Source organism: Gastrolobium bilobum, unplaced genomic scaffold (genome assembly GCF_033153095.1).
Source record: "Gastrolobium bilobum isolate Gb01-03AN ecotype WA unplaced genomic scaffold, APGP_CSIRO_Gbil_v1 utg19181, whole genome shotgun sequence".
Taxonomy (NCBI): Eukaryota; Viridiplantae; Streptophyta; class Magnoliopsida; order Fabales; family Fabaceae; genus Gastrolobium; species Gastrolobium bilobum.
The window spans coordinates 11,354-23,042 of NW_026896448.1; the positions used below are offsets into that span (position 1 = coordinate 11,354).

The 11,689-nt window shown below is 32.5% G+C and overlaps 1 protein-coding gene across 1 annotated transcript; it reads right to left on the reverse strand.

The window, feature by feature from the left end:
• Nucleotides 1-768: 768 nt before the first annotated feature.
• On the reverse strand, nt 769-5,827 carry LOC133299808 (glycosyltransferase BC10-like). Its single transcript, XM_061499295.1, has 4 exons — nt 5,759-5,827; nt 4,835-4,910; nt 4,500-4,564; nt 769-1,410 (listed from the first exon to the last, which is right to left on the reverse strand). Exons 1-4 carry the CDS (start codon nt 5,825-5,827, stop codon nt 769-771), a joined length of 852 nt encoding a protein of 283 aa, XP_061355279.1.
• Between the last annotated feature and the right edge of the window lie 5,862 nt (nt 5,828-11,689).

Consider the following 11,689-nt stretch of genomic DNA (forward strand, 5'->3'; position numbering starts at 1 on the left):
TAATTAAATCCCTTAATTAACGGTGCGGGTTCTTACAAGGGCTAGTTTTGGTAGAAAAAATTCTTATCCTATGTTGTCAAATGCAAGCTCGAGTCCCCTCAGGATAAAGGTTCCGGAAAAGATAAAATGCCGAACAGTAGATAAGAAAATAATATAATCATGTCTCTGCTATCATGTCCACTAAGTAGGCCCTTGTCTTCTGTATGTATTAATTTTCTACTTCAATATCTTTCTCTCTACTAAAACTATATATCAAAGTTTTTTATATTCAAGAGCTACCAGAGATTAATTTTCATTCAGAATACTAGAATAAATTCTCTTCCCAAGTGACTTTATATTAGCTGGAACTCTTCGAGACTTGGCGTTAAACTCAAACGTACTTAATATTTGAGTCACCCAATTGAGTTTTTGCATCAATGTAATCCTTTGAGGAAAATTTTGATTGTAAAATTACCGAATTGATGTGTATTTTGATTAATGAGGGATTGTATTACAAGATATAATCACCAAATTGAGAATTAATGATTATATCAGTGAGAATCAAAATATAATTTATGCGAGAAGAGTAATAAGCCTTTAAAGAAATGTATAAAAAGGCTAACGAATAGGAAAATTTAGGGGCAAATTCTTGGTGCCCTTGAATGTAATTTTAAATAAATGAATATGGTGTTCAACCAAAACATAACAGATAATTAAATGAACAAGATCATCTATAAAAAAAAATGAACATGATCAATTAATCAAAAAGAAAGAATGTGCAAAGGCAAATCAATTGAATTGCATTATCTTTGGAGCAAATCTCAGCAATCTATCCAAAGCATGAGGTGTGAATTTTCTTGCAAACAAATGACAAACATTGGTCCTCTGTCCATTGTATTCACATGAGCTTCCATACCTTAACTTGTCCAAAAAATCAAAGGTCACATGTGGTCTAATATACCTTGATAGATGAGGTCCACCCCTTGACCAATCAACCCATGTCAAAGTTCTATTAGAGTTCCTCTTCCAATATTTGATACTCACCAATGTGGGCAAGTAGTGCTCATCACTATAGTATTCAGGGTTGCAATACTTCTTGAACACAGGAAAATATTGCCTATCAGAGACTATTCCAATGGCAAGTGCACGGTCTATCTGAAACCATTGGGACCCTTTTCTCCACTGAGAAAGCTTAACCTGTGGCCTCATTTTGGGGCTGTATCTTCCACGCCCCACATCACCTGGTAGATCATAGGCTTCCACAAAGGTCTTGGTTGAGTTCATTAGATAAGTGTAGATGGTGGAGAAATTAAACAAAGGAATGCATGACTCCGAGAGTAGTACAAATCGTTGGTTTGAGAAATCAAGCAATGCATTCGCTAGTAAACGTCTCTCTGCCTCTATCATGCTATTCTCACCCCACTTTACCTCCTGCATGTTAATTACAACTAAAAAATTGATTAAGAATACTCTGTGTTATGGCTCATATAAGACCCATATTCTTGAAGGCTCAATAAAGGACACTACAAAAGGAAAGTTACATAAATCAAAAAAGAATTTTCATATTGATGACAATTTTATCATGACAACTATACGGTTGGATATTGGGCCCTTAGACAGGTCATTAAAGACCCAGAACTCCAATATCTTTAAGTAAACTTTATAAATAAAAGATAAAGCCTACAGATATAATCGATTGTGTTGTGCACACACCATCCCTTTGACAAACGTCATTCATATATGTGTGCAGTGATCTAATACCTCAAGATTATTTCATTCATAAATACCTTATAGAATATCAAATCCAAAATAAATCCATTAGTTCGAGTAGATACTTCTATCATCGAGACAGAACACTTTGTTATAAGGTTCATGTCCAAAAACATAAAATATGTTGAGGTTGGGCCATATGACATGAACAATTCTATGATTACACCTTACACCACTAAGAAGATAAGACTTAATTAGTTGCTCATGTTGTAGCAACAATTATTTAATTGACATTATTGTACTGTATGCTAAATTATTTAAAAATCTTAGCTGATTTAACTCTCTCTTTTTCTTTTTCTTTTTGTATTTGGGCATTCACTTATTAGTACAGCGTATAAATGAAATATATACAGTGTATGTTCAAAAGTTTTTCAAATTAATATATGTTTGCTATCTAAACATATACAAATAGCAAAAAGATGCTTTATTTTGTCCTTAGATTAGTTTTTGCATGCCAGAGACAAAGTAAATGATATGAAAAGTTTACCAAAAAAAAAAAATGATATGAAAAGTTTGATCGGGTGTAGGAAAGTGAGTTTGGAAATGGAGAAGAATAGAATATTCTTGAGTTGCAAAACGAGTGAAATAAAGGAAAAGTATATGACCAGTTTGCTTTAACAGCCCAGTTCCGGAAGCAACCCAAAAGAATATTAAAAAGAAAATGGACATTCCCTACCAAAAAAAGAAAAAAAAAATCTATAGATTCAGTGGACCTAGTACTTCAGTTTTTTTTGCTTAAACTCCATTGTATATTGATTACAATGGACTATATTCAACTTTAAAGAAAAAAATTGCAGTTCATTTAAATAAAATAAAATAATTGCACTGAAAAAAGTATAAATTTTCTCATTCTGAATAGATGGCATAAAGGTAAATGGAGTACTTTTTAGCTGGGGTGTGTGATTATTGGAACTTTCATCAAACCTCATTATACAAGCAATCCTTGTGAGTTGACATGAAGATAACCCCCAAAATAAAGCCAATAAGGATGTTCCAGAAAATTCTTAATAATGTTTATAACTCTCAACGCTAGACACTTTACACATAACAAAAAGTGGCAACTATTTCAGGTTCATGCGCAGACAGATGTTTCAAAGTTAGCAGTTTCTTATAAAAAAAATTATAATAATATCTTGTGGCAGGAACTACAAAGCAAAAATATATATATATATATATATATATATATATATATATATATATATATATATATTTATATATTTTAAGAAATTGAAAAGTTTAGATACAGTTAGCTACCAATAATACAGGGTCAGGAAAGACTCTGACTTCATTAAAGATTTTAAGGAGAAATTACATATAGCTTCATCAACGAGTCTGCATATCGACTAGAGGAATTTAAACCCACACTCTTATGAAATATGAGTTAAATTCTTAGCTAACTGTGTCCTCCCTCGTTGGCACATAGCAAAATATTTTAGAGTAGAAAGATACGCTTAGATTCCTGAAAAAATATCAACTACACTGGTAGTTGTCTACCAATAATATTATGTGTAGGGAGAGACGGAGAATATTCAATGTATAAGTACATTGAAATAGAACGTGAAAACAAGTTTGTTTTTTTTTTTTGATAATTGCGAAAACAAGTTAATACTTTTTTTTTTTGGTAACTGATCCTAATTACCTCTTTGAGGCAAATTAGAATTTTCGGTATCTCCACGGGTTCGACTATTTGAGCCGCCTAAGGGACTAATCCATAGTTCAGGTGCGAGTCCAAAAATTACAGTACTTATGCCCCTCCCCAGATGATGTCACTACAAAAAACTTGGCGATTAGCCACATCTAAAAACGTGGCTAAATTGCCCATAAAATGTGGCTAATATAAGCAACCACACTTTTTATGAATGTGGCTAATCATGGCGTTGCAATCTTTTAACCACATTTATTGTTGTATTTTGCCACATTATGTTGGAGTGTGGTAGCAATTATTTAGCCACGATCATAATTATATTTAGCACGGTTCAAATGTGGCTAAATTTTTTTTATTTTTTTTTAAATATAGCCACAATAAATTGTAGCTATATTTTTAAATTTTCTGCCATTGAATTACAAAGAATAATAATCAATAATTCAGGATTCTAAACAGAGACCAATGGGAAAAATCACATTTACATGATTCACTGTGTTTCCATCAATCATGTATCTAATCGATAATTCTGAACCACTACATAAAAAATTGCTGCAGCCTTCTGTTAAATCCTTCTACTATCTTTTCATAGATTTTTGTAAAACTAATAGCTTATACCAAAATGAAACTCCTTAACATACATACTGGAAATTCCTTCTACCAAGTATACTGTACAATAATATAACAGCAGCAAAAAGAAACTTCCAATATCAAATATATTGAACAGAAAGACTAAAAAATCATATATGCAATAGTAGACCCACGGCTCTGCAGTAACAAAAGTTTCAAGATTCAATATTTCCTTGACATGCTCCCAAAAAGAAGACCTAAGCTGCCAATTAATAGCCAATTTAGAAATCACATCTCACAAAAAAAAATAGCAAATAAAAAAGGAAACATCACTTGTTACACAGCACACATGACAAGCAACAAGCAAATGTGTTACCTAACAAATCAGAATAACAAAAAGGCATGCGTGCATGCAAAGGGCTTAGTTTGTCTTTACGCAGATGCATACACACATGTTGAGAGATAGACTTTTTATTCATAAATTATGTGAGCTTAATAGAATGGTAAATTGAGTTTACTACTGTAGAAGAAAGCATACCAGTTTGCTAGCTGTTGTAGCACTTTCATTTGAACTAGGAGCAGAGACAAGTGCCAATTCCCATCCTGTAGTTTCATTTGCTTGCTTGATTTAAAACAACAAAAGTTTGTTGATCTCCTGAAACCACCATTAACAAGACATCATATGACTAGACACCAAGAGATTTGCCTACATCCATTCTAAATATTAAATGGAACATTCTAATCATAACTGCCACCAAAGTTCACTTCTATGAACCAATTGTTATTGTTGATTTTTAAGGTTCACATCTGCAGATTCACAAGCTTTTTATTCAATGAATTAAATAAAATGGAGGAAAAGGAAAAACAAATTACCAATGGGAACGATGGCTAAAACCAAGGCATTCTTCTCTTCCAATTCTGAAGCAGCTGGAACTGGATCCTCCAAATTCTAGTTAGCAAGCCAAAAGGAAGCTGCTATATTTTGGCAGCAGATGAATATTGGTTTCATGGAAATAGAAGAAACATTGTGAATATTATATCTTTGTATATAATATATCTTTGTATATGCATACATAAATCTCTCGTTTCACATAGTTCCAAAATATCAAGCATACAAGTCTACTGTGTACTGTTCAGTTACAATAACTATATACCCAACTCTTTATTTATGATTATTTTTCTATTTTGCACCATTGTCGTCTATTCGTCTTTATTGTATCAAGACATTGTCAATCTACGTAACTTGACAAATTTATACGAATTAACCTTAAATAAGTCTTCCAACATGATATTATATATAAGTTTGGGTTGTGTCATTTAATTAAAAGGAATTATCAACTATAAAAGAAATATAGTAATTAAAAGTTAATGAATCATAATTTACATTACAGTAAGCTCCTGTTTGATCATTCAAAGGGTCGAGACTTTAGTTCTTTATAGAAATTTACCATTAATATAGTTTCTTAATCTTAATAAGTTATATTAATTTAGTATTTCACAAGTCTTGTAACCATGTACAAAAGGACGATTTTTATGTTATTTTTCATGATTAAGTAATCAATTAAATTGGTATTAATTTTTTTAAAAAAAAAACTAAAGTGATATCACGTTTATCTTTACAGGATTAGAAGGCGGTTTATTCTATATCTTGTTAAAGGGATGTGTTAGTCAAAAAACTATTAATATATTAGATAGAATACCCTGCAACAAACTATTTCTAGAAAGTTCGACTTTGAAAAGGCAACGCAACACTACCAACTGAAAAAAAAATACAAAAGTAGAACAAAATCATCTCACCTTGCTCAACTTCTCGACAACTTGTCCCATTGCAGATGCAACATTACCAATTGTTGTCAAGGTAGCCATGACTATGTTTTTGTTGCTATAAAAGAGTCATTCCCTACGAGCCCCAAAAAACTTGTCAGCTATGGAGATTTATATCTTGTGTATTGAAAGATAATTGAGAACATAGGAATAATAAGAGAAGGTGACAAAGATCTAACCGGGAAGGTGAAGGTGAAGAGATCTTCACTCCTCAATGAGGTAAGAATCAATTAGGAACCAATTTAGGATTATATATCCTAAATTGATGTTTCCTTAGGAACTCCAATTCTATTACTTGATGTTTTGGGAGAGTGACTGGCCTCTCTAAGTGTCAGCTTTATCTTTCTGTTTTCCTGTTATACTGTCTCATGAATTGTAATATGGAATTTCCAAAATATCACAATATCAATACAATTCAGTTTTTTTTTTCATTCTTATAGTAACTGGTACCTATTAATTCCAATCAGAGCTTGTTCTTCTGAAGCATTGTTGCCATCTCCAACTTCCTGATCAATGCATGATGTTAAATGTTATTTGTAAGATATTGACATAAATTAGAATTACAAATCAACTTCACCATTTCATAAATCAAGAAAGCATACATCTTCAGCTTCAAATAAGCACTTGTGGTTATTTAGCAGCTTCATGATAGCTGACTTTTCTTTTCCGTATGAACGATATAATATATTAGACTAACTTTTTATACCACTACTGCTGAATTGGTTGGTGCCCCCACGTCCACCATGATGATCTGTGCCAGCTCTACCACCACCTCAACTAGATGTACTATTTTTCCCACTCTCACGAGACCTGAAAGCAGGTAAAAAAAAGGACAGAGAAAATCAAACAAAATATCAAAATTAAAAAAGGAGGGTATGGATTAAGTTATTATCAGTTAACTAAAGTAATTGTTGCTAAAGCTTTAGTGAAGCAATTAGAGCTCCCAAAAGGGCTAGAGCCTACCATGAATAGGTTCATACATCCAGCTTTCCATGGCACAGAAAAATAGGGTATGGTCATTTTGCAAATGCCCTGTGAATTCAAAAATCTCAACTGACAGCTTAGCTGCTAACCATCTAGATAGTGCAAAGACATTCTCTACATGATTAATAAAATTGACCTGATCAATGTGGTATTCTCTCCATAATTACTACAAAAAATAAGGTTTTTAGTAATTTGCATAAATAATTACAAAGTTGAAAGAAAACTAAAAGTTCAAGATATTAAACTAATTAAATAATGAGATCAAGCAAATTCTTTCTACATGTAGAATTAGCTCATGTGATGAGTAGGGACTGAGCACATAGCTACTTGCATTGCCTATATTGGCTACCTAGAGAGATTTTTAAACATTAAACCAAAAAGCAAAAGGAAAATAACCAAAGTGTCGATTTGATTTAGATTGTTGATATTTCCCTCTGATTACGGGTCGGAAGTTGGGAAAAGTGGGATACATGCTAGATGAACAAAAGATGCTCAACTCACATATCTCATACATAAAAATTCTGCTTCACATGGAAAGACCTGTTATGTTTATATGGATTATTAACATTTATAGCATCCGAAACATAAGAAAACACAAGTCCCCGAATAAATATGCAGGTTCCTTGGACCCTTTCCTTCTAATGAATAAGGAGAAGCCTTGTTTTTAAAATACTTGTACTGTTTGGTACTAGCATAACAGTCATGAATCCAAAATTCACTATCATTCAAAACAATTTAATACTAGAAAACTTAAAACCAAAATATGTGATTTTGAGTAGGCTATATCAAACTTCTTCTGTGGTTACAAATAATATTGCAAGCTTAAAATATTCTCACTAGAGAATACAAACTATACACCGATCTTATAGTATCATGTTTAAATTATAATGTAAACCAAATCTTAAGAAGCAGAGCAAAATTTCAATAGCAATTCAAATTCTCAATTGCAAACCTGTTTGGCGAGTGAAAGAGCGTGATACTGCATTCGAGGGTTGCATCCAATATCGCCCAAAATCACCACACACGCCCTTCCTCATTTTCAAATCAATCGGAAACAATTTTTCGGGAAAAGAGAAAAGGAAAGAAAATCTCACCAGCCATTACACGTAACATTTGGCAGAACTTCAAATAGAAGAGCAATGACATATGATACCTAATTTGATTTGACTTCAAATTGAACCATAAGGCACCTAATTTCTCCTAGGGTTTATCAATCCTTCATCGAAAAAGCTTAGGGGGCGTTTGGTACGCGGATTTTTGGAAGATTCCCGGGAAACTGAATTTTTCTAAAATTTAAATTTCCGGGTATTATTGTAAACTGAATGTAAAAATCATATTTTTGAAAATTAAGATTCCCGGGTAAATAAAAATTTCTCCTGTACCAAACGCCCCTTAGGATAAAGGTGAAGAAATGTTAACCTACAATAAAAAGACGAGAAAAGCTGAAGTTGTAATTGCTGTGAATGGAGATTTGAAGACACAGAAGAATGAAAAAAAAGGAATGAGGTGAGTTTGTTTTTCTAATTTTAAAAGCAATTTTTTATTTGTTTTAAATCAAGGGAAAGCATTTTTTTCCTGCGATAATTTGGGACGTTGAATGTCATTGTGGTAAAATTATGGGTATTTTTGTAATTCTATGATTATTTCGTAAATGTGGCAAAACGCATGTAGTTAAGGGCCGCTTTTCTTGTAGTGTGTTGGTGAAATTCGAATCGAGATCCTCTCCTACCACTCAGTCCACGTGCTACCAACTGAGCCTAAAACAAGTTAATATTGAATCCTGCGCCATTGTGAACACATAACATGAAATCTAGGAAATCGCTGAAATAATCATTAAATAAGGCTTTCGTGTTTGACATCATAATCAAAATCATTCCCCCCCCTTTTCCAAAAAATTAAAAATAAAATAAAAAGGAATCAGTTTCTATGATCTGTCTTGTAGGAGGATTCATATATTAATTTGAAAATGTGCAAAATAAAAAATAAGAATATAAATTAATTTGTTATTTGAGTGACCCAAATATAAAAGAGCTAAACTAGAGTTGTTAGATTTTAATAATTTTGCATACGGTACAATAATGTCAATCAAAGAATTGTTCCTACGGTACGTTACGGTACAGTACATGGGCCACTAATTATATTTGTCTTATCTTACTAGTGGGGTGTAATCAAAGAATTATTCATGCCATGTGAGTAATAAATATGAATTTAGACTATTTTATTTTGTATTAAACATACTTTAAAATTTTATTAAAAGAGATATTGATGCTAAAAGTAAATTTTTTCTCTTAAATTAATTTAATCTAGTCGTACAAATACTATGGCCTTCTGTATTTTTAAGTTTGGCCGTCCTTACTTGAAAGCAATCGATGTGACCTGTGTTATGAGAGGAGAATTGTACAGTGAATGAAACACTTCGAAGAAATCAATGGAATCCCAAAAGGTAAATGAAATTGGAAACTTCGAAAATAATGTTTGACAGATGGTTTTTTTTTAGATTTTCAAAAAAGTGATAGTACTAATTTAATTTATTTATGTTTCATAGAAGATTTCTGAAAAAAATTCACGGAATATGATTTTTTTGATATTTTATTTTGTGTGTAAAATATAAATCAGAATACTATCTAGGAAAATGGAAAATTATATGTGAAAATTATGACAAAAATTTCGGTGATATTCTAGTCTACCAAACAATTTTTTGGATGTGAAAAAAAGGGTGGTATTCTCATTTTACCAGGAAAATAGAAAATTAGATGTGAAGATTCTGACAAAAATTTCGATAATATTTTGACATATCAAATAATTTTTTAGTAACATTTTTTAAAAACTTATTTTTTCACCATATTTCTGATAATCATGATTCTGAGATAAAAAAAAAATTTCTTATATCAAACACCCCTTAAAAGAAAGTTGCTTCCGTTGGAATTGATCACTTCCTCCATTTAATACTATGGCTTGAAGATATGCGCATATGCCACATATTAGAACCATTCTAATAAATGCTCCTTCACCATCATATTTAATGAAGACACGAGAAGTGGAAGGATTTTCCTAACAAATATATAAGGTCTAGAAGACAATTTGAAAAAGAAACTTTTTTTTTTTTGCTTGAAGCTCTGAAGAAAAGTTAAATAGAGAGATCTCTTAGGAGACGATTGAAAGAAAAACTACTATTGTAGGTGAAGTTTAAGAGAACCACCGTTGAAGGTGAGGTTTAAGGGTTTCCTATAGTGATTCCAGAGAGATTTGACTTCTTGTAACCCATTATTTTTCATAGTGAAAGTTTGGTCTGAGCTACTATCCCGTGATTTTTACTTATTCAAATTGAAGAAGGTTTTCCACGTTAAAATTGTGTGTGTTCTTCCTCTTCTCCTTTTTCTCTCTATTTTATGCATTTGTTGCTTATCTGATAGACAATAGAATATGTTGTCTATCTACTATGTTATTGACCGGTATTGACTGAGTCTTTCGATCGATTTTGATAGTGGTTGTCGACCGGCAACACTATTTCCCCAATTTGACTATTTGAGGAACTGTGTCCCAATAGTGGTATCAGAGCCTAATCATAAAGTCTTCTGAGCGAGAAGAGGTGGAAACTAGTTGTAGCAATTCTCACGACGGAGATATGTTCAAGTTGACAGCTGATAATTTTACATACTGGAGGCCTATGATGGAAGACCACATGTATTGCAAAGATCTGTACGAGCCTATCCTGATTGCAAATAGACTTGAAGGAAAGAATGAGAAAGAATAAGAGATTTCGAATATGCAGATCGGCGCCACAATCCGAAAGTACATAGATAAAAACATCTTTGAGCATATGTCTAAGTTCACCAATGCCCATGAGTTATGGACGAAGTTCGAGTCCATGATCCAGAAGAAGACTCCCTAGAACAAAGCACACCTAGTTCGCCGACTTGTAAAACTTAAATACAAGGATGGCATAAGTATAATAGAGAATTTGAACACTTTCAAGCGCATTGTGAATCGGTTATCAAAAATTGAGATGAAAATTGATGATGAGCTTCAAGCTTTGTTGCTACTCAACTCACTGCCAGAAAACTGAGATACATTTGGGGACTTTGAGCAACTTAGCTCTAGAAGAAAAGTTAACTCTAGATGCTGTAATAGATAGCCTCTTGAATGAAGAGTCTTGGAGAAGAGAACGTTGAATTTTCAGCACTTTCGAAGCGAATGTAGCTGAGAACAAAGGAAGGACAGACCGACAAGGAAGGAGAAAAAGTCATGATCGTACTGACCATAATAAAATTTAGAGGTCGGTCGAGGCCCAAATATAAGTTGACCTGCTTCTACTGTGGGAAACCATGCCACAAGAAACCTGACTACCGGACTCTAAAGAAAGATCAGCAGAGCGACAATGTGAAACCCGACCTGATTGTGCCCAAAAAGAAGGAAGATAAAAGCACTATTGCGGTGGTCGCCAACACTGGATATATTTTTTTGTTAAATTATTGAAAATTAAATATGATGTATACTACATAAATTAAAAATATTATTTAATATCAAAACGTGTCCTAACGTGTCGAAATCTAACATTTTTTGAAATTAACGTGTCGGAGTGTCGTGTCGTATCATGTCACGTGTCAGTATCGGTGCTACATAGCAAAATCCTATCAACTAATATTAGAGCCAATTTTTAATCCTATTTGTGACTGAAATTAGATGCTGCTTGAGATTGGATGTACTTATTGTTGTTGTTTAATGGATTTAAAAACAATTTTGTATCTCTTGGAAAATTTATCGAAACCAAAAACCTTCAGAACTTTTGTTTTGGGCTTCACGAAATTTCTTAAATTTGGGTGGGCCATTGTATTACATTGTATTCCAATTCTAAATTAAGGCACCGAAATCTCCAAATATTGTTGAGAAAGTATTGAGATATTGAGAAAAATATCAATT